We start from the raw sequence: 27,642 nt of genomic DNA, 5'->3' as shown, positions 1-27,642 counted from the left end.
TAGCCATATCTACCATCTCTATATAAGTAGTATCACAGAGAAAGAGATATATATTCATAGAGTGAATGGTGCCTCCTGTCTCTGTCTCCTAGTCTCAGTCTTCTTGGCCAGACACTTCCAATCTCCCCCACCACAATTCGCAGTCCGTTTTCCTCCTAGTGGCAGCTAGCATTCCCAGTCTCCTTCCCCACAACCCACTACCCAGGCTTCTTGTTTCAATCTACTCCCCACCCTGAGTGGTCCATTTCCTGTCCCATCTGCATCCAAATCACAGAAATTTCTCCTCCATGCTGCCTGAGATAAGTGTGTGTGTGGGGGGGGGAAGGGGGGTGCAGTGCGGGGGTCATTTAGAGCTCAGGAGAGATAGTAGCTCTGCTTTCAGTTCTGGTGCCTGAACCCAGACCCAGCAAGCCATTCAGCAGCTCACAGCAGTAATTGCAAGGCCAGTTATGCTCATCCAGACTGGAGTATGCTCAGTGTGGATGGAATTTTTAAACTGCAAAGCCCTAGAAAATGGTTCCCAAACTTGTTCCACCGTTTGTGCAGGGAAAGCCCCTGGCGGGCCGGGCCAGTTTGTTTACCTGCCGCGTCTGCAGGTTCGGCCAATCGCGGCTCCCAGTGGCTGCAGTTCACTGCTCCAGGCCAATGGGAGCTGCTGGAAGCAGCGCCAGTACGTCCCTCGGCCCGCACCCCACACCCCAACTTGCTGCAAATTAAATGTTTGTATAGATAAGCCCTTAGTATCTTGTGTAAGATAAAAAAGACCTATTTAAAAACAAGTTAGCTGGTCCTGGTGACTTCAGAATTGACCCATGTAAGCCCACCATTCACTTTTCCCCGATAGAAAAAAACTCAAGCTGGTCTGGTAGGGTTACGGGTATTTGACCGAGTCATGCAGACAAGTTTGGTAGCTTCACACATTTGCTGAACTAAAAGGGTTCGAACACATCCAAACCAAACTGAAGGCCAGGGTGTTTGTCTAAGTCTATGTAGATAAGGTTCAGAGAAGCATCCTAATTTGGGGGTGTTTATAAGAACCAGGAGTAACTTTTGACAATTCAGCCTTTCCTAATTTCACTCATGTGTCCTTGTTTTGGCAGTACGAGGTTCTCAATCTCTCTCCATCCTTCAATTCTGTACACTGGTTAACAAAACACTGCACTGAGAAAAAATCAAATCGATTGTGTCTATTACTGATTAGCTATAATGCCCTAAGCCATGAACAGATGTCACTGTGGTATCTTCCAGCTCCACATGAAGGCAGTGCCTCAAGTTTGTCTAATTAAATAACATATTTTCTGCATCATTGCCTAGAAAGACAAGACTATCTTGCACAAGTGCCTCTGCAGGCTGAGAGATGATTGCTTTAAGTAGGTTTGAATTCAAAGAGGTTAAGCTGCTTGTGTTTTTGTTTGTACAACGAGAGAACAAATCTGTTACGAAATGATTTATTTCAGAGTAGCAGCCGTGTTAGTCTGTATTCGCAAAAAGAAAAGGAGTACTTGTGGCACCTTAGAGACTAACCAATTTATTTGAGCATAAGCTTTAGCTGTAGCTCACGAAAGCTTATGCTCAAATAAATTGGTTAGTCTCTAAGGTGCCACAAGTCCTCCATTTCTTTTTGCGAAATGATTTATGCAGCTAGTGGTGCGTGTGTGGTATGCCGCTGTTGTTTTTTTAAGCCACACATCACAGGATATTCATATCAATCTGTGGCCCTGGATGGTGTTTCCCATAACAAGATCTGGTCCCAATCTGCCTTAGTTTAAAAGTGAAATTTGTTTGGTAGGCTCAATCCCACGTCTAATGGACACTTGTCCACATGAACTCCCACCCTCAACCTCAATTTGACATGACTGGCTGTGTCCATTCAAAAGAAGTCCAGAACTAATACAATAGGTGTGTCTGAAGGAAGACCAAAGTACACTAGCAGATTGAGGTAAAGCAAGCATCAGAACACATTTGTACACTCTTCTTGCCTCTAAAGGGGGAAAAGAGTCATCCATAAACTAGCCAATTGTTCTCAGAGAATTATGCCCACCCTGGCTGGCTCACAACATTGTTGATGGTGCACAGCCAAAGAGGTACACAGAGGAAAACAGAACACAATGATTTCACTTGCATGCAGACAAAAGGGGGGAAATGAGTAGAGAAAGAAGTTTCATTTCCAAGCTATAGGAAGTAGAGCTGACCCGAAAGTGAAACTTCAATTGCAACTCCCTTTAATGACAGGTTTCAGAGTAACAGCCGTGTTAGTCTGTATTCGCAAAAAGAAAAGGAGTACTTGTGGCACCTTAGAGACTAACCAATTTATTTGAGCATGAGCTTTCGTGAGCTACAGCTCACTTCATCAGATGTTTCCACGGTATGCATCTGATGAAGTGAGCTGTAGCTCACGAAAGCTCATGCTCAAATAAATTGGTTAGTCTCTAAGGTGCCACAAGTACTCCTTTTCTTTTAACTCCCTTTAAGTTTCCAGAAGGTCCAGATTCTAATCCCCTGTCTGTTCCTATATCATGGGTAGTTTTTTGGCTCTGCATCTAATTTGAATATGGTCACTGTTCTTGCAAAGTTTCAGCATGAAATGGTGGAAATCTCACAAGAACTGCTCACCTTGCAAGAATTTCACCATTCATGATAGCTGAAATATCACCAAATCGGATCTCAGCAGGGTATAGATAGAGCCCTGAAAATCTGTGGCTATCCGCTTTATATCCGTGGCTATCTGCATCCTCAGACCATTTTTGCAGATTGGATTCAGATACAAATTTTGTATCTGCACTGGGCTTTAGGTATGGACCAGGTTGTGATATGTCATTCCATATTCCTTATGAAAATATGCTTATGATAGGAATATGACATAACTGAGATATCCTTTATGCAAGATGGCTCATGTGAGATATCATTAGAAAGGTTATGATTTACTGAATGTGATTATCCTATTTGTATGCCTGTGCCATTTCTGTATCTGAAATTAGGAATATTAACTACTTATTTGTATTTCAACCATGCTACTTTGGGTGACGCCCACTGCTAACACTTCAGGTACAACAATGGAAAAGCCAGACAGGGTGGGGCGGATGGCCCATCAGCAAGGACAATGGTCTGTAAAAGAGCTTAGTCTTCCTGTGAACGTGTGGGTCATCCTGTGAAGAATGGCTACAAGTGCCCTTCAGAGGCATGTAACCATGTCACCTGATACTGGACCCCATCATGAATTCTGTACTTTTCCAGGAGAAGCTGGCAGGCGGATGGGGGGAGGTCAAACTAGGAAACAAGGGACTCCTGCCTTATGCAAATCCTATTTAAGGGTGGAGAGTGAGGTAATCCTGTTTGTTAGCTCCCCTTGCTACCCCACCAAAGATGACTGCTGGAAACAACTAAGACTGAACTGAGGGAAAGAACTGGGCCCAGGCTGGAAGGGCATCAGGCCTGTGAAGAAGATTATTAGAACCAAATTTAGGGTGAGAACTTGCATGTAACCAGTTTCTTTAGTGTATTAAGCTTAGTTCGCATGCTCTGTTTCATTTTCTTAGGAACCTGCCTTGTTCTGGCCGCTTCCTCCGTAACCACTTAAAATACACCTATTATAGTTAATAAATTTATTGCTGGTTTACAATATAACCTAGTTTATACAATTTCTAACTGGGGGGGGTGGGGGCAAGAAGTGTGCACATCTCTCTTCCACATTGAGGGAAGAGGCAAATTTCATAATATATCTTTGGGTCTGTAATCCAAGGGAGGTGGACATCTGAGTGCTGGAGCAAGTCCCTTAAGCTGAATCTTCCCAGAGCTGATCTGCAGCTGGGTGTGGCCCTGTGTGTGTGTGTGTGTGTGTGTTAGAGGAGGTTTTAAGAGCCTGGCTCAGCAAGAGAGTAAAGGGGGCCCATGCTGGCAGAAGAGGTAGACTCAGTGGTATCTTCAGCGCCTCAGGTGGCTTCCCAAAGGGTCCAACCTGTCACACAGGTATGGGTCCGAACATTGTCTACTCTTCCCACCTCAACCAAAAGGATGTGAAAAAGTACAATAATCTAGTGATTGTATATACATAGAACATAAACAACCCGTTAACTCTATAAAGTAGCCTCTGAGTTTCCTCCTGGTCACTAAAGAATGACTATATGGTGCAGTAACCACGCATAAGCACTTTACCAAACAAAGTTGATGACAATTTCTGCTTTGAAAAAGCTTAAAATCCAACTTGGACACAACCAGTTACTTACTGCTGCTTCTTAGGATTCTTACTCATTGGTCACCTAGCCTTTTGCTGGCTCTCCAGCTTACAATGCAAGAGTAAGGATTATGCAGTGATGATGGACCAAATCCTCAGATGGCGTAGATCAGCACAGCTCTACTGCGATCAGTGATGTCAATGGACGCAATCTGATTTACACCAGCTGAGGGATCTGGCTCACCATCTTTGAAGAAATAAAATTACCTCCCTGCAATTCCACTTCCGAGACTCCTCTATGATGATATTTTCAAACTCTTGTGTTGGGAGCTGGAGAAACAGTGACGGGCCAGATCAGCAGTGAGTAAGAATCCAGCAGATATTTTTAAAGATATGCAGACCAAGGAGTGGACCAAAGCAGGAAAGCTTCATGGAACGAGTGGATTTTATAGAGGAAGTTGACAGAAGGGGGGGGGGGGAGGTTGGAAAACAAAGATATGTGAGTCTCTACCAATCACAGGGAACAGCATAAGAAATGGCACAAAGTTGGGACCAAGAAAGGAACCAGGGAAAAGACTGAAGGGTTAATGATGGAGAGATCCTAATCTGTGGAACCTATTTGTGAGCATGCATGCAGGCCTGATGAAATAAATCCTAGAATCCTTAAGGAACAGACTGAAGAAATCTCTGAGCCATTAACGATTATCTTTGAGAACTCGTGGAGGATGGACGAGATCCCAGAGGACTGGAAAAGGTCAGATATAGCACCTATCTATAACAAAGGGAACAAAGACAACCCAGGGAATTATAGACCAGTCATCTTAACTTCAGTCCCTGGGAAGATTCATAGATATTAAGGTCAGAAGGGACCATTATGATCATCTAGTCTGACCTCCTGCACAACGCAGGCCACAGAATCTCACACACCCACTCCTGCGAAAAACCTCTCACCTATGTCTGAGCTATTGAAGTCCTCAAATTGTGGTTTAAAGGGTTCAACGAGCGGAGAATCCTCCAGCAAGTGACCCATGCCCCATGCTGCAGAGGAAGGCAAAAAACCCCCAGGGCCTCTTCCAATCTGCCCTGGAGGAAAATTCCTTCCTGACCCCAAATATGGCGATCAGCTGAACCCTGAGCGTGTGGGCAAGATTCACCAGCCAGATACCCAGGAAAGAATTCTCTGTAGTAACTCAGATCCCACACCATCTAACATGGAACAAATAATCAAACAGCCAATTTGTAAGCACCTAGAAGATAATAAGCTGATAAAAGGAACAGTCAACATGGATTTGTCAAGAACAAATCATGTCACACCAACCTAATATCCTTCTTTGACAAGGTAACAAGTCTTGTGGATGGGGGGAGCAGTAGATGTGATATATCTTGACTTTAGTAAGGCTTCTGAGATTGGATCACATGACCTTCTCATAAGTAAACTAGGGAAATATAGCCTAACTTGGGGTGGACGTGCCCTCTGAGGGTGCGAGATGCCCTTTCTGGGGGTGTGAGATGCGCCAAATTTTTTTACAAGGTAAATCATCGAAAAACAAATTAAGCACAGGCACGTAAGTACGACTACTTTGGACAAATGGAGTTTGAGACAATGAAGCTTGAGAATTTCTGGTGTGCTCAACTAGTACTGTTTCCCCAACTGGCGAAGACAGCGCTGGAGATCCTTGTGCCATTTGTGACTAAATACTGGTATGAGAGAGGATTTTGATCACTCTTTCACATCAAAACAAAGGCCAGAAACCGCCTAAATGCGAGTGATGACATACGTGTGGCTATTTCAAAAAAAGTTCCTCGTTTCTTGAACATCATTGAACAAAAGCAACAGCAGAAGAGTCACTGACCCGGTAAACTTAAAAAAAAGTGTGTAATTTTTCATGTAGTCTTAATTTTACTGCGAAATTAAAATAAATATATAATTCTCTCTCCTTTGTTCTATAGTTATGGTATATCTAGGTTTAAAGAACTGACCTACTTCAACGATTTTTGATAAGGGGTGCAAGAACATACTGTATTTTGAGAACCAAAGGGGTGCAGGCTGCAGTAACGGTTAAGAACCACTGGCCTAGATGATCCTATGACAAGGTGGGTGCACAACTGGTTGGAAAACCACACTCAGAGAGTAGTTATCAATGGTTCACAGTCAAGCTGGAAGGGCATATTGGATGGGGTCCTGGAAGGATCAGACCTGGGTCCAGTTCTATTCAATATCTTCATAAATTATTTGGATAATGGCATAGGGAGCACACTTATAAAGTTTGTGGACAATATCAAGCTGAGGGGGATGGCAAGCACTTTGAAGGAAAGTATTAGAATTCAATATGATCTTGACAAACTGGAGAAATGATCTGAAATAAATAGGATGAAATTCAATAAGGACAAATGCAAAGTACTACTCTTAGGAAGGAATAATCAATTGCAAGTATTCAGAATGGGAAATGATTGCCTAGGATGGAATACTGCAGAAGAGAATCTGGGGTTTATAGTGAATCACAAACTAAATAAGAGTTAATAATGGAATACTGTTGCTAAAAAAGCAAATGTCATTCTGGGATGTATTAGCATACACATGGTAAGCAAAACACAAGAATTAATTCTTTCACTCTACTTAGCACGGATGAGACCTCATTTGGAGTATCATGTCCATTCTGGGCACCACACTTTGGGAAAGATGTGGACAAATTGGAGAAAGTCCTAAGGAGAGCAGCAAAAGGTCTAGTCTAGAAAATACGACCTACAAGGAAAGATTGAAAAAACTGAGTTTGTTTAGTCTGGAAAAGACTAAAGGGGGACATGATAAAAGTATTCAAGTATGTAAAAGGCTGTTATAAAAGGGAAGATGATAAATTGTTCTCCTTAACCACTGAGGACAGAACAAAAAGTAATGGGCTTAAACTGAGGCACCCGAGATTTAGGTTAGACATTAGGAAAAAATTCCTATCTGTAAGGGTAGTTAAGGACTGGAACAAATTATCAAGGGAGGTTGTGGAATCCCCATCACTGGAGGTGTTTAAGAAGAGGTTAACACCTCTCAGGTACTTAGTCCTTCCTTAATCAAAGGTACTGGACTAAATTACCATTGAGGTCCCTTTCAGTCCTACATTTCTATGATTCTGTGCAGGAGTTCACTTCCATGTACTGCAAATCCTGAAAATTAGAACATGGTCTATTGCAAAATTTGGAACTCAGACTTCTTTTCTGATCAGAATTTATTACAAACACCCCACATACTAAGACGAACTCGATGCATTTTATCATCTCCAGATACTGTCACTGAAACATTTACAGAACTACTATACAGGTCCAAGCAAAACATGTCTGCTTATGCAAACTTTGCTCATTTGTGCTTTTAACCCCAAATTAGGAAAAGATACTTACAGAAAATGAGTATCTCCCAAGTATTTACAGTATATTACTTCATAAGAGTATCCTTAAGTCTCTGACTGGACTAAGCTAAGCTAAAGAAAAACTGTATCCCTTAATACTGGATTTCTGATCACCATCAGAAAGGTGCTGTTTGTTTTCTTCACAGCAATATATATAATTTATAACAAGACACCACAGGCCAACAGAATTATGAGAGAGGCTATCAATGCTGAAAGGAACCAGGGCCAAGATGCACAAAAAGAATTAGGCATTGTGACGCTACTATGTCATACTGCCTAACTTTTATGCGTTTGGTAAAATCATGGCGATACACAAAGTCTAAGTTAGGCACCTAACCTCCTGTACAACGAATGGGGAGAGATAAGCACCTTATACCACAATTAACATAAGCTAGTGTGCTAGGCGGGGAGTTGTCTAAGCTAACCAGTGGAAGATGCCATCTAGAGGGGGTGTGCTAAGTCCCACCCCTCTCACAAATATTGACACCTAAGCGTGGGCTGCAGCAAGGTGTCTATGTCCTGTTGTGATTCAGAGCTAGGAATCCTCTTTATACTTACGTGCCTTATCCTGTTTTAGCAAGAAGGTATGGGGTGGGGTGAATGACTCAGGGTGAGAGAGAGCACATGTGCGCACACAAGCATGAGCGTGACTCTGTAGCCTGGTGGTTAGAGCACTCATCCAAGATGGGGAGACCCGGGATCCAGTCCCCCTGTTCCAATGACTCTAATTATTTATCCAAAGCGCAACACCTTCAATAGAAGAGACTGAGGGAGCCTCACATCAGAATATCCCATAGCCCAGTAGTTAAGGCACTCACTTGAGTTGTGGCAGATCCCTGTTCAAATCCCTTCTCCCCCTCAACCCTATCACCGGTGGGTGAATGCTGTTCATAAAGCGATCATGCTATATCTGACTTATCAGTCCTCATCTTCAAAGGAAACCGGCACAACACTTTCAAAAGATGAGCCTGGGAGCTTACATTCATTACTCTGCTGGACACTAAAAAGCATGGACTGAACAGACACACTGGATTTATGGCTTCTTACAATAATCTATAACCCACCGACCCCCTCTTTGTCCTATGACTACAGAGGTGTTAACAGGCCACTTTACCTTTAATGGTCCCTTTGAATATGTGCTAATTACTTATGCTAAGCAATATGCCCCACCTTGCATTTTGCTGTGATGCTGGGAGCATCTTTCCCAGACCTGAAGAAGAGCTCTGTGTGGCTCAAAAGCTTGTCTCTCTCCCCAACAGAAGTTGGTCCAATAAAAATATTACCTCATCCACTTTGTCTCTCTAATTGGTTTTTAAGGCACACAGTAGCGATGTAATTAACGGACAATTTACATCCTCAAGTATTATTTTATTTGCATGTGTCAATGGGCGCAATGAATGAACATGCATTTTTGTGGGCATATCTTGTGTGCCCTTCTTTGAAATGTCAGCAGCGTGCACTACGAGCAGGGGCAAACAAGCTGAAGGAAAGTTTTAATACTGTCTAGGAACGAGGGCCTTACCCTGCAACCCCTCAGATGGACATCGTACCAAAAGGACTGAAGGTAAAAAATCCATTACAATCTACATACCACACAGACTATGCTGACAGCTTGTGCCACACGCTCTCAAAGAAACTGCGGAATCACCTGATCAACATCCTCTACAGCAAACAGGGAAAGATTAAGAATGAGCTCTCAAAAATGGATACTCTCATAAAAAAACAACCTTCCACACAAACTTCCTCGTGGCTGGATTTTACTAAAACTAGACAAGCCATTTACAACGCACACTTTGCTTCTCTACAAAAGAAAAAGGACACTAAACTTTCTAAACTACTACATGCTACAAGGGGCCACAGCAATGGTTCCCTCAACCCACCTAGCAATATTGTTAACCTATTCATACTCTCAGCCCAGCAGAAGCAGCTGTTCTATCTCGGGGCCTCTCCTTCTGCCCCTCCACCCCCACGAACATGATACAGTTCTGTGGTGACCTAGAATCCTATTTTCGATGTCTCCGACTCAAGGAATATTTCCAAAATACCTCTGAACAACATACTAATCCACAGAGGTCTCCCTACCAACACTACAGAAAGAAGGATTCTAGGTGGACTCCTCCTGAAGGTCGAAACAGCAGACTGGACTTCTACATAGAGTGCTTCCGCCGACGTGCACGGGCTGAAATTGTGGAAAAGCAGCATCACTTGCCCCATAACCTCAGCCATGCGGAACGCAATGCCATCCACAGCCTCAGAAACAACTCTGACATCATAATCAAAAAGGCTGACAAAGGAGGTGCTGTTGTCATCATGAATAGGTCGGAATATGAACAAGAGGCTGCTCGGCAGCTCTCCAACACGAGTTTCTACAAGCCATTACCCTATGATCCCACTGAGAGTTACCAAAAGCAGCTACAGCATTTGCTCAAGAAACTTCCTGAAAAAGCACAAGATCAAATCCGCACAGACACACCCCTGGAACCCCGACCTGGGATATTCTATCTACTACCCAAGATCCATAAACCTGGAAATCCTGGGCGCCCCATCATCTCAGGCATTGGCACCCTGACAGCAGGATTGTCTGGCTATGTAGACTCCCTCCTCAGGCCCTATGCTACCAGCACTCCCAGCTACCTTCGAGACACCACTGACTTCCTGAGGAAACTTCAATCCATCGGTGATCTTCCTGATAACACCATCCTGGCCACTATGGATGTAGAAGCCCTCTACACCAACATTCCACACAAAGATGGACTACAAGCCGTCAGGAACACTATCCCCGATAATGTCACGGCTAACCTGGTGGCTGAACTTTGTGACTTTGTCCTTACCCATAACTATTTCACATTTGGGGACAATGTATACCTTCAGATCAGCGGCAGTGCTATGGGTACCCGCATGGCCCCACAGTATGCCAACATTTTTATGGCTGATTTAGAACAATGCTTCCTCAGCTCTCGTCCCCTAAAGCCCCTACTCTACTTGCGCTACATTGATGACATCTTCATCATCTGGACCCATGGAAAAGAAGCCCTTGAAGAATTCCACCATGATTTCAACAATTTCCATCCCACCACCAACCTCAGCCTGGTCCAGTCCACACAAGAGATCCACTTCCTGGACACTACAGTGCTAATAAACAATGGTCACATAAACACCACCCTATACCGGAAACCTACTGACCGCTATTCCTACCTGCATGCCTCCAGCTTTCACCCTGACCACACCACACGATCCATCGTCTACAGCCAAGCTCTGCGATACAACCGCATTTGCTCCAACCCCTCAGACAGAGACAAACACCTACAAGATCTCTGTCAAGCTTTCTTACAACTACAATACCCACCTGCGGAAGTAAAGAAACAGATTGATAGAGCCAGAAGAGTTCCCAGAAGTTACCTACTACAGGACAGGCCTAACAAAGAAAATAACAGAACGCCACTAGCCGTCACCTTCAGCCCCCAACTAAAACCCCTCCAACGCATTATTAAGGATCTACAACCTATCCTAAAGGATGACCCAACACTCTCACAAATCTTGGGAGACAGGCCAGTCCTTGCCTACAGACAGCCCCGCAACCTGAAGCAAATACTCACCAACAACCACATACCACACAACAGAACCAGTAACCCAGGAACTTATCCTTGCAACAAAGCCCGTTGCCAATTGTGCCCACATATCTATTCAGGGGACACCATCACAGGGCCTAATAACATCAGCCACACTATCAGAGGCTCGTTCACCTGCACATCCACCAATGTGATTTATGCCATCATGTGCCAGCAATGCCCCTCTGCCATGTACATTGGTCAAACTGGACAGTCTCTACGTAAAAGAATAAATGGACACAAATCAGATGTCAAGAATTATAACATTCATAAACCAGTCGGAGAACACTTCAATCTCTCTGGTCACGCAATCACAGACATGAAGGTCGCTATCTTAAAACAAAGAAACTTCAAATCCAGACTCCAGCGAGAAACTGCTGAATTGGAATTCATTTGCAAATTGGATACTATTAATTTAGGCTTAAATAGAGACTGGGAGTGGCTAAGTCATTATGCAAGGTAGCCTATTTCCTCTTGTTTTTTCCTACCCCCCCCCCCCAGATGTTCTGGTTTAACTTGGTTTTAAACTTGGAGAGTGGTCAGTTTGGATGAGCTATTACCAGCAGGAGAGTGAGTCTGTGTGTGTATGGGGGTGGGTTTTTGGAGGGGGGTGAGGGAGTGAGAGAACCTGGATTTGTGCAGGAAATGGCCTAACTTCATTATCATGCACATTGTGTAAAGAGTTGTCACTTTGGATGGGCTATCACCAGCAGGAGAGTGAATTTGTGTGGGGGGGTGGAGGGTGAGAAAACCTGGATTTGTGCTGGAAATGGCCTAACCTGTTGCTCACTTTAGATAAGCTATTACCAGCAGGACAGTGGGGTGGGAGGAGGTATTGTTTCATATTCTCTGTGTATATATAAAGTCTGCTGCAGTTTCCACGGTATGCATCTGATGAAGTGAGCTGTAGCTCACGAAAGCTCATGCTCAAATAAATTGGTTAGTCTCTAAGGTGCCACAAGGACTCCTTTTCTTTTTGCGAATACAGACTAACACGGCTGTTACTCTGAAATCAGTCACATGAGTAGTTCGTACTTATGCTAGTAGACCCACCAAAGTCAATGGGGCTACTCACATGTGTAAACAGTAGTAGCTGTCTAACTAAGGCGGTGTGCGATCAGGCAGCTCAGGTTTCATCTAGGATCAGAAATGTAGTAGGAAGAGAGCCTGAGACATAAGCCCTTGTATTAGAGGCCTGGTATGAGACAGGGCCTGCTTACAGAATTTGGCAAGAACAGGGCTGATATTACAGAAATACACATTCCTAAGAAGTGCTAGTTACAGAGCGCTTACGCAAACACATCCCAATATTAAGGTACCAGAACATTTTGATATTAAGAAGGGTACAAAAATATTTCCTAAGGATAACAGGAACACACTGACCCCTTTTAAAGATAAGGTTAGGATGACAGTACGTAATAAAGATGTTTTAACTAAACTAAGGGTAGGCAACCTATGGCACGCGAGCTGATTTTCAGTGGCACTCACACTGCCTGGGTCCTGGCCACCGGTCCGGGGGACTCTGCATTTTAATTTAATTTTAAATGAAGCTTCTTAAACATTTTAAAAACCTAGTTTACTTTAAATACAACAAGAGTTGAGTTATATATTATAGACTTAGAGAAAGAGATCCTCTAAAGACTTTCAAATGTATTATTGGCACACAAAACCTTAAATTAGAGTGAATAAATGAAGACTCGGGACGCCACTTCTGAAAGGTTGCCGACCCCTGAACTAAACCAACATGTACAAAATAATGGGTAATAACTAGTGACGTCAGGGGGCAGTAACTAACTATGTCAAAGGGGCGGTACTAACTTGTTTGTATTGGGGTACAAAAATGTATCTCAAAGGGAGTATCTTTGGCCAGCCTAGGGAGCAGTGGAAAGTCCCACTGCTAACTAAGCTGCGTCCATTGTCACGAGCATACATGTCTTCGTATCCTCGTATAGTCTGCCAGGTGCTGTTACCATGCTTCATTAACAATAAACCTAGCTGGGTGCCTTTGCTAAAAACCAAGTCTGTAAATTTATTGGGCAGCTTATTTAAGGTCTGATATCTCCGCCATCTGCGCAGAGCTGGGACAGCACACACTGAATAAACACATACGCAGCCAACAACTGACCACAACAATCATGTTGAAAAGTAGAGAGAGCATCAGAAAAGTAACTCACAAAAAACCCCCAACACACAGAAAATCCCTCCTTGGTACGAAACATATCTGTGTCCTATCTGTTTTCTGAATCATATCTGTATGTTACATGGTAGCAGCTCTTACAATGATAACAGAAAAGCCAGCTACAAGTTATGCTCTATTTCAAAGTTTGAGAACTAATGGTTCACAAAGAAAGCACAGATTTCAGAGTAGCACACCGTCACACAAAGACGAACTGCTTGAAAACTTTGCTTCTATCCACAGCAGCAACAATTTCAGACAGTTTCAACCAAACATGAACAAAACCAAACTCTCAGAAATCACTTATCCCCACTGAAAGATTTTAATGCTCTGTCCAGCTGAACTCATATTCCAAAGGAAATGGCTGTCTCTAAGCAAGCACAAACACACCACGCCTGGCAGGGTAATAATCACCCTAGAATAAGCCACTCCAGCATCCTCACCCTCTCACATAAAAAAAAAATAAATTAAAAAAATAATAATAAAATAAAGCAATTTTCTGCTGAAATCTCTGCCATATTTCACAGCCAGTCATTTAGAAATCACATGGGAATGCTGCATGCATCTGCAAAATTGCATCTTCTCTCTCTCCAAAGGCACAATGAAGGATAATTGTAAAATAATGACAAGTTTAAGAAATGTGCAAAACAGAGTAAAATTCCAAACTGCAAAACAGCTCAAATTTCATTTTAATAACACTACTTTGCACATATATGGCATCATTCATCTGAGGATCTGAAAATGCTTTACAAAATAAGCTCTCAACACATCTTTGAGGTATTGTTACCCTTTTTTCAGACAGGCAAAGTGACTTTCCCAAGGTTATGCAGTGACTTGCAGAATCTAGTCTAGAACCCAGCACTCCACGTTTTAGGTCCATGCTCTAACCACAAGTGCCTCCTTCATACATACAAGTCAAAACCAGACAATTCAACCAGATTTACTATTGTAGTCTGAGTCACATAGTCCTCTAATTCCCCTGGACAAAATCTCAAAGATAGAACATTTCTTCTCTGCTTTCCTCCTCTAACTTCGCTACTTGTCCCACTGCCCCGGGCCCATTCTCGTTTCAGCTCTTACTCTTCTTTTTAACTTCTCACTCTCTCTAGCTCACACTACAAACAAGCTTCACACTACAAACAAGCTTTACTCTCTCCCATCTTACAAAAACCCACCATTGACCCCCATCTCTCTTTTCATCTCTAAGATCATTGAACATGCTGTCAATAATCACCTTCAGTTCTGTCCCAGACCTTCCCAATCCAGCCTCCACCCCTAGCACTCCACTGAAACCACTCTCACCAGTTTCTAATGACATCTTCTTTGCCAAAACTTAGAATCAATACTACATCCCCATACTCCTTTACCTGTCAGCCACCTTCAACACACTTGCCCATGCTCCTCTTCTTGAAATCCTGTCCTCCACTGGTTTCCAGAACTCAGTCGTCTCCCCTACCTCTATAATCGCTCCAGTGTGTCCTCTGGAGGGTCCTCATCCTCCCACCAGTTTTCTGTGGGGGATTCCACAGGACTTTGTCCTTGGTCCCCTTCTCTTTGTCCTTGGTCCCCTTCTCTTTTTTCTCCATGCCTTATCTCTGGATAATGTCATCCACAAATGCAAATTCAACTACCATATCCATTTTGACAACTCACAGATCTCCCCCTCCAGACCTGTTTCCTTCTAATCTCCCCGCTGCCCCTCCCTGCTACCTCCTTTCTCAATCCCTGTGGACAGTATCCCCATTCTACCTGCCTTCTTCAGCTTGGCCCTCTCTCTAGGTCTACACATCTAGACTATGTCTACATCTTGCTCATTCTTTCTGCATAACATCTCTATGATAGGGCCTTTCCTATCCACACACACAGCTAAAACTCTTTGTCCATGCTCTCATCATCTTGCATTTTTATTATTGCAGCATCCTTCTCTGTGGCTTTGATAAATGCAACCTTGCCCCACTGGTATCCATTCAGTATGGTGCTGCAAAGATTTTCCTAGCTTGTCACTTTGACCACGTCACTCCTCTCTTTATATCCTTCCACTGGCTTCCCATTTTCTATCACATCAAACATAAGCTATTTGTATTCACTTTCAAGGCCTTTCATGGCCTACTCCTGCCCTACCTATCATCTCTCAGTCACTTTGGAGATCTTGATTCCTGCCTCATGATGCCAGCTTCTATTGCCCAGTTGTTAATTTTTCAAACAAGGCCCTTTGTGCTTTCTCCCATGCTGCCCCTCATTTGGGAGGAGCTCCCAGTAAATATCCACAAAACTGACACACTATCCTCCTTCAACACCCTCCTCAAAACTCTTTTCCCATGATGCCTCCAAAACACTTGAGAATGTTTAAGCTGCTGATGGGCTGAAACCACTGTCCGTCAGGCTGGCCAATACTGTATCATTGTTTCCTTGTATTCTTCCAAATGTCTGTCTCCATCTGTTGTCCCTTGTCTTTGATTGTAAGCTTTTTGGGACATGGACTGTCTTTTTGTTCTGGGTTTGTATAGTGCCCAGCACAACGGGGCCCTGGCTTGTAGGTGCTACGTTGATACAAATAAATAACAACCACCACCACCACGCAAATCCTTTCCACCACATGAACACAAGTGAAACATTTTATCTCAACTGAGGTAACAGCTTCAATAAAATACAAGGAGTCCCAGCCAGTAGCTCTACAATGGAAGCAAAGCAGAGACTTACCTCCTTTTGATGGTGAGCATTGCTCCTAAGAGGATAATAACAAACATCAGAAGGCCAGCTATAACCCCAGCCATTTTCACTGTGTTGTCAGCTTGCTTTTCAGGCTCCACTGCATTGGAATTCTGGGTGGAAGCTCCTTAAAAGGTGGAGGGAGGAAGGAAATAAAAATTAGAACCTGTAGAAAATATCCCATAGTGATCAGATTTGAATAGTTAAAACCTAATGATACACATATCAACAAATTGCAGCAAACAAATTGTCCATCTAGCCTGATCTACTGCTTTCAGCAGTGGCTAGTACCAGATATTTCAGAGGGAGGTGTAGAGCCCCAATATAATACACCTGATTAATTTTACAATATTATACTATCGGGGAAAATGTCTTCTTCAGATAGTAATCAGCTTATACCCAGAAACAGGAGAATTAATAGCAGTTATAAATTTAATTTAAGTTTAGCTGCAGGTGCTAATCTTAGGGACAGAAATAGCAAACAGCACAAAGTTTACAGTGAAGCAGCCCCATAATAGTTTTGTAGCAACATTTTTTCTTCTGCAGTAGGAAAAAATATGTATTTGCCACTACACTGATTACACATCAGCAAACATTAATCCAAACACACAAACCAACCCTCCTGCCCCTCAAATCATTTCCTTTGTTCCACGTATGAGTTCTTCTGTTTTTGGCAAGGCAACGCAATTTTCACCTCAACAGAAAATGTACACCATGTGCATTTAAATATCAAATATATTTATAAACTTACTCTTTGAAAAGCATTTCCTCTTTCACTTACTTGCCAAGGTCTGACTTCAAGGTTCTGTTTCCCCTTCAATAGTTGATCACTTTGTAGAATGTGGCTGCCCAGTTATTTAGCGGTGCTACTCATGGGAAGCCTATTACACCTATGCCATGTAGACTTCACTAGCTCCTGCATTGATTTCCTTCCAGATATAATTTAAATGGGTTGAGTTTGATTCAGAAAGCCTAAAGGTTTTGTGTGACAGTCTATACTATTATGGTTACCACTTTTACAAGACTATGATTCATTTTGTACAAAGTATGCCTTGTGAGGTATCATTTGAAAAGTCATAATTTGCTGAATATCATTATTCTGTTAAAATATGTGTAGCAACACTATATGTGAGGGTATAAGATTCTACTGTATGATTGTAACTGAAATACCTAGTAATTCTGGGTCCTACAAACCAATTTTTCAGAGACAAAGATACGCTAGCATCCCAGACACGTGTTAAACGGCCATCACCTACTTAAGCAGCCATCCTTCAGCTGATGGGAGGTGTAAACAAGAAATTTATACTTCATCACAGGGACTATTCAAACTTCACATCCACAATGGACTGCACGTCACCATGACTCAGCACAGATGTTTCTAGCACATGAGACTGACTTATAAAGAGGGAGGAAACATTTGACTTCATCTGTCCTACTCCCATCTCTCTGCTCATGGCATCAACTCTCAAAGAACTAAACTAAGACAGAGTGGTCCCAGGCTGAAATGAGATCCAGCCTGCAAAATTTACAACAGCGTATGGTGAGACAAAACCTTTCCTTTTACATTCACTTAGCTTGTTAAGTTAGGTATTAGCTTGCATATTACTCTTTTATTTTCTTTTGTAACCAATCCTGACTTTTATGCATCAACACTTGTAATAATTTAAAATCTATCTTTCTGCAGTTAATAAACATATCTTATTGTTTTATCTTAACCAGTGTGTTTGGATTAATCAGTGTGAAGGAAACTCCATTTGGGATAACAATGGTGCATATATCATTTTCCTTTGATGAAATGATGGACTTTCTATGAGCTTGCATTGTTCAATGGTTTGCTGGACAGTATTACGGGGGAACAAGGTTGGGACTAAGAGCTTGCAAGTATTGCCCTGTACATAATTAATGAGTGACTGGGCAGAGTGCTCTGGGAGTGAATTTGCATGCTGATGGCTGTGTGAACAGGCCAGGAGTGGGTGTTCTGACAGCATAGCAGCATAAAAGACACCCCAGGCTAGAGAATTAAGGACACTGCTGTTCAGCAGTCCAGATTGTACCCTGGGTAATGTCACATTTTGAATTGTGGTTGCCTTAGAGACTATGGGACAAATGCTGATGTCAATTGCATTGTTGCTATTATTTATTTAGCTACTGATACAATATCTGACTTCCTTGTGATTACTTGAATTTACAACCAAGATCAGAACCTGACTGCATGAGCCACCTTGTCTGTTGAAGTCAGCTGGGTCCTCATACTTGCAGCCCTCAAAGTTGAACACTTATAGGTTGGGAAGGGGGACCAAGGGTGGAAAGCAAACTGTTCTCATTAGAAGGCTCTGAAGTTTGCTTCTCTGATTAGTCTGACAAAGCCCAAGTGTGCTGATCTTTAAGGAAAGTTGTATGGATTCTCTGTTCACCAAGACTAGTTAGTGTTTGAGTCAACTTTCTGAGACACAGTCAGGAGTCTCACTGATTAATTTTTGTCATTATTTTGTCATGTGATTTAAAAGATTGTACTGGCCAATATGAATCACAATACATCTGCATAAACAAAACAAGTAAAGAATACACAGGATGTAGATAAGTTCCTACTGCTCAAACCTGTCCAAACTGATGGACTTCAATGGGACGAGGATCTGTCCCTAAAACAAACAGGAGATGCTGTTTCAAGAGGGTGTTTTGTTCTCGTTAGCTGTTGAAGGACAAACATGGACCAATGACAAGTAAATAAAGGAAAAAACTAATTTCCAGACATTTTGTTTTCAGACACACATGGAAATTCCACACTAATGGGCGAATAGTCTAAAATTTGATGAGAGGCTAGAGAGAGCCAGACTGGTTCTCAAAGATCAAGGGTGCTTAGAACCAGAGTTCTGATGTGAAACTCTCTTTACTCCACACCGTGGTAGACTGGAGGGGCTTTTTTTTCTTTTAAATTTGAAAGTTCTCCTTTAAAATTCATCCCCACACTGCCTTAATAATGTGAACTGGCCACTCACTAGAGACAGTCCACATGACAAGTGACATATTGTGATGGATGGAGTTTGCTGGTGGTACTGCCTGGTGGTTAGGAGCTTAGACCTCTGTTTGCCATGCCTCTAGTCTTTCCACTGGGACACTTTCACACCTGGTGGAGGTCTGTCTTTTATTGGGGATTAACTTGACTCTCTGGTCAGGTTATTACTCAGTCTTATCTCCTCGAAGGACCCTGTAAGGGTTACCAAATGTCCAGTACACTGGAGTGCCTTACGGTTGCCTCCCTGGGCTCCTTCCTACCACCCACTCTCTTGTCAAAGTCTTGCAGTCTGTCTCACAGTAGTGAGAGACGAGATACTAGCTGAACCTTCAGACCGACTGGGCTCAACCAACAGGTTCTTCCTCTCCAGGAGGAGGTTTCTGCATTGCCCTTTCTCTGGAGCTCTCAGGGTAGGTCCTTCTCCCTGGCTTGTCAGGCCCATTCAGAGCTGTCTGGCTCACTATTAAGCAGATGAAGCTGGGTGGGGTCACCTTTTCCCAGAGTTGCTCCTTAATTAACCCTTTTAGTTGTAGTGTCACATTGATACACCCCATCACACACATCCTACCAGGTGAGGTTAAGAATGTTTCTGTGAATCACTTATAGAAACAGGTGTCTTTTCCCCTGCAGGCTCTTCCTAATTACAATGGGTGATGTTGACTTTCATAGAATGATAGATGCGTAGGACTGGAAGGGACCTGGTCTAGTCCAGTCCCCTGTATTCGAGGCAGGACTATGTAATAACTAGAGCATTCCTGACAGGTGTTTGTTTAACCTGTACTTAAAAACCTCCAATGGTGGAGAGTCCACAAGCTCTCTAGGCAATTTGTTCCAATGCTTAACTACCCTGACAGTTGGGAAGGTTTTCCTACTGTCCAACCTAAAACCTTCCTTGCTGCAATTTAAGCCCGTTGCTTTTTGTCCTATCCTCAGAGGTTAATGAGGACAATTTTTCACCCTCCTTCTTGTAACAACCTTTTATGTACTTGGAAACGGTCATCATGTCCCCCCCTCAGTCTTCTCTTCTCCATACTCAACAAACCCATTTTTTTTTCAATCTTTCCTCATAAGTCATATTTTCCAGATCTTTAATAATTTTTGTTGTTCTCCTCCGGACTTTCTCCAGTTTGTCAACATCCTTCCTGAAACATGGCACCCAGAATTGGACACAATAGTTCAGCTGAGGCCTTGCCAGTGCGGAGTAGAGTGGAAGAATTACTTCTCATCTTTTTGCCTCATTTGGGTGTCCTCAAATATTATGAGACAGTTTTGGGTGCTGGTATTTCAAATTTCATTAATCAAATTTCAGCACTTGGCTGAGACTGGTTGCATGATGGACGTTACGAAGTTGGAGTCTCATACTATTTCTTTTTATTTAAAATACCTTATATTATGTCAGGAGTTCAAAATCCTTTGATGTCTGAAAACAAACATTTATAATAGCTATCCATTTACAATAGTAATATTTTGAACATAGCTTATGTATTGCCATATCAAATTGCCAAATATAGTGCCATCTGCAAGAGAAGTGCTGAAGATTCAAGGTGAGATTATGAGGCTGCTTTGAAGTCTTTTGACAGTCTTTGTAGTCATCATAGATCCATCTATATATCTGTATAAATCAATCAATCAGTTATATGCTATAATACACCTTTGAGGCTGTAACCACATCTTCTCTAACAGGCTTAACAGCAGTTATCTAAAGGAAAACCTATGCCATTACAGGAAGCCGTGAAGCATACTCAGGAGATGGCATTCTTCACTTTCAGTCTGGCATATTGTCAGGGAATACTGTACTTAGAAGTGTCCATATTTCAGATGAGAATTTAATCTAAGGGCCTCACCACCCTATAGCGCTTTCCAGCAGAGTTGATTAGTGTGTAAGAAATAATTCCTGTGTACGTGCAGTTGAAAAACATTTTGGGATCCTTCAGTATGAAAAGTAACCTAGAAATACAAGGAATTGAAAATAAAACATGCATAGTAGGATTTACATAATATCCATTTGCATTTTGTCTCTTCAGGACTTGAGTGAGGTTGTTTAAGAGTGAGGTTGTTTACAGAACATCCCATCAGCTGGACAATCCTGACTCGCTGACAGAGCAGAATGTATGCTAATAGTGCAGCTTTCTTGCTGTGGCGGGTTAATACTTGAGCTGTCCAAAGTGTTTGACTGGAAACTCAAAAGTACTCCTAATCAGTTTTAATTTAAGTGCAAACTGTATCCATGAACACATAGTGGTGTTCGAAAACGGTGTTAGAACATCTGCCACATGTTTGAAATTGGACACAACAGTTTTTGCCCCATCCGATGTCCTCAAATATTTTGAGACAGTTTCTGACAGTGGTTTTACAAATTTCACTCATCAAATTTCAGCACTTGGCTGAGACAGGTCGCATGATGGAGATTACACAGTTTGAGTCTCATACTATTTATTTTAGTTACCTGATTGGTTGAGTTTACTCCAAGCGCTCAGGAGATACAGCAAAAGCTGTTTTTCACTTGGGTTTTCAGAAGAAGAGGCTGCATTTCGCAAATTCTCCAAGCCATCTTAAGAGAGTCAATCTGCCTCAGATAACTGTCTTGGAATTGATAATTTTACAGTATTAATAATTCCTAAGCCTCATATTGTTATAACGTTGCAAGAGAACAATCACTTGAAACAGATCAGAGTTCTCTTACTGCATCAAAAGTTGTGTGTGTTTTCCTGTTGGCGGCATTCTTCATGATCACTAGTACTGCCAGCTGGAATTCAACCAGCTCTTAGTGCCTGGCGACATCTTTATTCTAGCAGCATGGGATCCATAAGGCAAATAATATTGTATACGCATAAGACAACTGTTGCTGCTGTCACATGTGCCTTTCAGCCATGGGTGCATGCATCTCCTTGACTTCAGCATTCTACTCCACCCTTTTTCTGAGTTAGATTTTGTTTCTCTCCTTTCAAGATCAATGGGTTTGGAAGCTTGTAAAATAGTTCAAATGGGATGTTTCACAGAAATATCACCAAACACAGCTGAAAGACTTTGTACAACTCTATTTAATGACCACATTTTCCCTTCTGGAGAGCTGCATTGCGTGGTGATCACAAGAAAGAATGAGTTTAGTAGTTACTATCCTTCTAGCTCCTAGTGGAGATTTCCACCATGTTTGGTAGAAGAAATTTATTTCCCTTAAATAAAACCTGATACTTGGAATAGTAAGGTGTGTATTTGGGGAGCACAAGGGGGTTACCATTTTATTTTTTATATTACAATAGTCTTGAAAGGCCACAGCTGAGATCAAGTACACATCTTGAAGGGCAGTGTACAAATATTGGTAAGATAGTTGTCTGCCCTGAGTTTATTTTCTAAATAGACAAGACAAAGGAGAGGAGGAAACAGAGGCACAAAGTGAAGGGCCTTTCCCAAGCTCTTATAGATCAGTGGCAGAATCAAAAATAGAAACCAAGTCTCCTGACTCCCAGTCTCATGCATTATCCCCATGAGATGACCCCACCTCTCACTGGTGTGCGTATAGGCAATCTGCAGAAACAATCTGCAGTGCAGAAAATGCATGGTCCCTGGAGCTCTTTAACAGGAGAAGATACAACTTACGTCACACTGCAGAGATGTAAAGAACGCAGAGTGGGGGAATGAGTTCTTCTCCAAAGCCATGAACCTGACCAACCCACAAAAGTCAGGTTTGTGAGTCATCAATCAGTGCTGTCTTTATTAATGTACCCACAGGTGCCGAAGGTTCTAATCCATCTATCCTTGATTGTGACTGCAATTCATAAAGAGCTATGTCCCATCAGACTCTGCTTTTCTGTAATGTGCAACTATTGGAAAACTGGCCCTAAATTGTGACAGAATGTTAGTTTCCTAAGGCTCACTGGAGCATCCGACCTTTCTAATTCAATCCTAGCCTGCTTCATAACATGAACAAAGCTGGCACTGTGGTGACTGGTAAATTAACAATCCATTCTTTGGGAAAAGGAACTTTAAAATCCAAAATGAGTTTTACTGTATCTGAGTTGCATTGTTTATTCCAATAAACCAAATCTTTCAGAAGATTTCTCTTGGGCCTCTGAGTTGAAGGGGTTTCTGTCCACAAGGAACAGTAATTGGACTGCTTGGATTCATAGAACAGGAAGTTGCATCAGAAAAGATTTAATGGACCTCTTGTTATACAATGCAGATGGTTCCAATCTGAACTGCTGTCTTAAAACACTGATTTTTATCTATGCTACTGCATCAGAATAGTATGAACTTAAATGGTACCCCTGAGATACCCCAAATCCTTCTAATCATTAATACTTAGTACTTTATCAGTTCAAAGTACAGTTCATACATTGATTAAATTATCATAACACCCATGCAAGATAGGTAGTTAATTATTCTTATCCTCATTTTACAGATCAGAAAACAGGGTTCACAGGCATTCAGAGACTTGCCCAGGACCACACAACTATTTGACACGAGGACCTAAACTCCAGATTTCCTGAGTCCTTTCAAGGAATGCTAGTAAAAACTTGAGCAGTTCGCAGAAAGGAAGGAGTTGTAAGCTAGGTAGAGGAACTGCAGATGGGTCACCAACTTGCTAGAGGCTGAAAGACCTGAATTGAAAGTAGCATCTTGCTTGTTCGCAGTCTTGCTACTGTTTTGGACCCAGTCTTGCCCCACTCCAGGTAACCTGGTTCTGACCCTCTGCTCCAATTTCTGACCTCTGACTTCACTTCTAATCCTGGGCTCTGACCCCTCTAGCTATGACACTGGGCTAAGATTCCTGGCTACTGACTCCTGTTGCAACTACTGTGTTTGATTCCTGATCGGACCACTAGGCCTGACTCCTGATCTCTAAGAACTACCACCCACATCCTGGTCACATGACAAGACAACACTACGTAAAATTTTCACTTGGAAAATTTAAGGGCAGCAATAAAAATTGAGAATGAGAAGCCAGCCAGTAAAAAAAAGTGAGGTGATGGTTGACAAGAAAAACACTCTTAAAAGATAGGTGATTGAAGGGATGGACCTGAAAAGGCGTGTCGATATAATTTAAAATACAAGTTTGCTCTTTGTAGGGCCTGTCACAAAAACCGTGCTCCACATTTAAATGCTCCATATTTAAAATATTGGTTACGAAGTTGAACTAAAAAGTGAAATTGGAGGGAAAGATATGAAGAGCCACAGACAAAAGAGAAAAGGAGGTTAACTTACCTGTAACTGAAAGTTCTTCAAAAAGAAAAGGAGGACTTGTGGCACCTTAGAGACTAACAAATTTATTTGAGCATAAGCTTTCATGAGCTACAGCTCACTTCATCGGATGCATTCAGTGGAAAATACAGTGGGGAGATTTATACACACAGAGAACATGAAACAATGGGTGTTATCATACACACTGTAACAAGAGTGATCAGGTAAGGTGAGCTATTACCAGCAGGAAAGCGGGGGGGAAAAACCTTTTGTAGTGATAATCAAGGTGGGCCATTCCAGTATTTCTGTATTCCACTGTGGGTTATGCATGTGAATCATGCACCCAGAGGTGGAGAATTTGAAATCAGCATCCACTGGTTCATGCATGCTCCCTGGCTCGTCTCTTGCCTCTGACTGAGGGGATAAAGGTCGGGGTAGACTGACCGTCTCTCCAGTTCCTTCTCTACTGTGAATCAGATAAGATCTGAAGCAAAGGGGAAGGAGAGTGAGTAGTGGAATTGATAGGGACCGTACATGTCAAAGAACCTCCAGCTACAGGTAAGTATCCTCCTTTTCTTCTTCAAGTGATGCTCCCTATTGTATTCCACTGTGGGTGACTGACAAGCAGTACCGAAGCAGGAGGAGGGTGCGAGGATGTAGATGGTATGACTGAGCAGAATACTGCCATTCCAAAGAAGGAATCAGGAGAAGAGTACTGCACCAGGGCATAGTGTCTTGTAAATGTGTGAAAGGAGCCCCACATGTCCGCTTTACAGATGTCCAGAAGAGGTACTGCCTGAAGTGATGCCATAGTTGCTACTTGCACTCTGGTGGAATAAGCTCTTACCCCATGGAACAGGGAGAGGTTTGAAAGCTGACAGCAGAGTAGAATGCAGCCAGAGATCAGGGATTTCCTGATTGGTTTTGTTCTCTGTAGGTAGAAAGCCATGGACAGCTGAACGTCGAGGGAGTGGAGTCTTTGTTCCTCTGCAGAAGCGTGCGGTTTTGGGAACAACACAGGTAAGCAAATTCATCGGTTAAGGTGAAATTCCAAAACTTCTTTAAGGGTGAATTTGCAGAGTACACATAAAGAAATCTTATCCTCATGGAATATAGCATATGGAGGATCTGTCATCATCACTCCGTGTTCTTCAAGGACTAGGCTGCTGTGGACAATGCACAGAAGAGGGATTGGTACATTCCAGAAAACGATTGAAATATTTCAGTAACAAAGGCCTTTTGCAACTAGCAGCAATCACTTTCTCACTGACTCTAGGCAGGCACGCAGCTCTGCGAGCACCCCAATCATGGTGAGTGTCGAGAGTGAGAAGAAGGTGGTTGAGCATACGGACAAAACAGTCATGGCTTGCAGGGCAGATTTGCAGGGAACTCATTCTAAAATTATCACACACTTTTTCACAGGCAACCAATCTGCTGGCTGACATCTCACTGCTGCGGGTAAGCACGGAAACCAGAGTACAACTACTGAATGCTTGCAGCTTTCACCCCGGTCTATATGCAGCTCAGCTATGTGGCGCTCTGGTCCCAACTCCAGTGATTGCTAAATGATATGGTACAGTTTCCTACAATGGGGGAACTAACAAGGCTGCAATCCCTTGGAATCTGCGGCAGAGGATTAACAAGTACCTCTTGGAAAGTTTCCAGAGCCTCTCTCTGGAGGATTCCCTACAGGTCTTGATGTCCATCGACACCCTGCTTGGCCATGCAGATTAGCTACACTGGGCAATGTCCCACTCACATAAAATACTACCTGCCTCCCACTTTTCAATTCCCTACACAAGCCACAGCAACTTACTCGGCATCTCATCTGCCTCCTGCTCCCCATAGAGCACTTCTTGAGTGGAGAAAAGTTCCTGGCTGCCTGTCCCACTGAGAGCTCCACATCCTCTTCCAGCTCCACTTCTTCATCCAGAATTTCAGCCTCCAGGTTACCCCCTCTTTCTGCTGCCTCTGAAGTATCCACAGAGCTATCGGCGACGAGGTGGGGTCACCACCGAGGATAGCATTCAGCTCCTTATAGAAGTGGCAGGTCTTAGGTGCACCACCGGAGTGATGGTTTGCCTCCCGTGCCTTATGGTACACCTGCCTCAGCTCCTTTAACTTCACTCTGCACTGCTGCGTATCTCGATGATAGCCCTTTTTGCACAAGCCTTGAGAAACTTGCCCATATGTGTCCCGATTCCTAGGGTCAATTGCAGCTGCAACTGAACAGACTCCTCTCCCCATATACTGATCAAATCCAAGAGCTCAGCGGTGGTCCAAGCAATAGCGCATTTGGTGCGATAGCTCTCCAGGCTCACCTGGGAAGCCAGCAAGCAGGAAATGGAATTTAAAATTCCTGGGGCTTGTGGGGGGGAGTTGGCTGCAGGGCAGCGGAGTTCAAACCGCTGACCAGAGCAGCAGCATGGGAATTGTGGGACACTTTCTGGAGGCCAATAAAATTGAAAAAATAAGGCGTGGTGTCTACCCTGGCTGTTTGTCGACAATAAAGGGAGGAGAAAAGACAAATGTCTCTTGCAGGGGTGGAAGTTTTTTGTCGCCAAAACTGGGTGTTTTTTCCGACGAAAGTTCCGTTGCAGTGTGTATGCTATCACTGTTTTGTTGCCAAAAGGCATTTTTGGGAGACAAAACTTGCCAGTGTAGACAAGCCCTTAGTCTGTTAAGTAAAGCTATATTTTTATTTGCTGCAAGTAATGGATAGACCATACACAGAGTATGACACTTCCAAAAGTACATAAGACCCACTTTCAAAAGAGACATAGGCTCCCGAATCACTTGAACATTTTACCCTTAACTTAATAAGTTTATGTACTGTTTGTTATGCTACTGGCCAACAAGTGAGTAAGGCCTCTGAGGATTAGGAAGAGAGTTTCCAAAGTTATCCTATGGATTAATATCCTGAAGTTTAAAGCTCTAATGGAGGTGCACCTGCTTAGCACCTCTGAAAATTTGGCCATGCAATTTACTCAGAAGGTATCTACAGTTAATTATAAATGAAGATGATAACAGTAAGATCCTGCAAAGAATAGCTTCTCTGGCTACCTTGAAACAGACTGTCAACAACCATGTTAGACTAAAGACCTATTTGTTTATCAATAAGAAAGCACACACAAGCATTGTTTTAGTAGGTTTGAATTTACTGGTTGTGTTAGAGAAGACTGGTTTGCAAATATAAAAATATAATCCTCAACAATGTACCAGAGTATGAGGACTTCAGCAAGGCACATAAAATGCTGAGCTTTCCTTCCACGAAGTAGTGTTGTACGTAAAGTATTGCACAGGATCTTATCGGGGGAATAATGCAAAGCACCATATTTACTGGTAACACATGTATCAAGCAACACTGTATCATATGCATATGATATATATTA

The 27,642-nt window shown here is 42.6% G+C and overlaps 1 protein-coding gene across 1 annotated transcript in view; it reads right to left on the bottom strand.

Moving 5' to 3' along the window:
- Positions 1–27,642, bottom strand: part of PTPRT (protein tyrosine phosphatase receptor type T) — a 725,977-nt gene that overhangs the window by 89,254 nt on the left and 609,081 nt on the right. Inside the window, exon 14 of the mRNA XM_077831843.1 lies at positions 16,051–16,186. Within this exon, the coding sequence (XP_077687969.1) occupies positions 16,051–16,186 (136 nt within the window). The remainder of the gene's footprint in view (positions 1–16,050; positions 16,187–27,642) is intronic.

This window comes from Eretmochelys imbricata, chromosome 13 (genome assembly GCF_965152235.1).
Source record: "Eretmochelys imbricata isolate rEreImb1 chromosome 13, rEreImb1.hap1, whole genome shotgun sequence".
NCBI classification, from domain to species: domain Eukaryota; kingdom Metazoa; phylum Chordata; order Testudines; family Cheloniidae; genus Eretmochelys; species Eretmochelys imbricata.
Note: the sequence above shows the minus strand (reverse complement) of the source record. Positions and strands in the feature narration are given on the sequence as shown.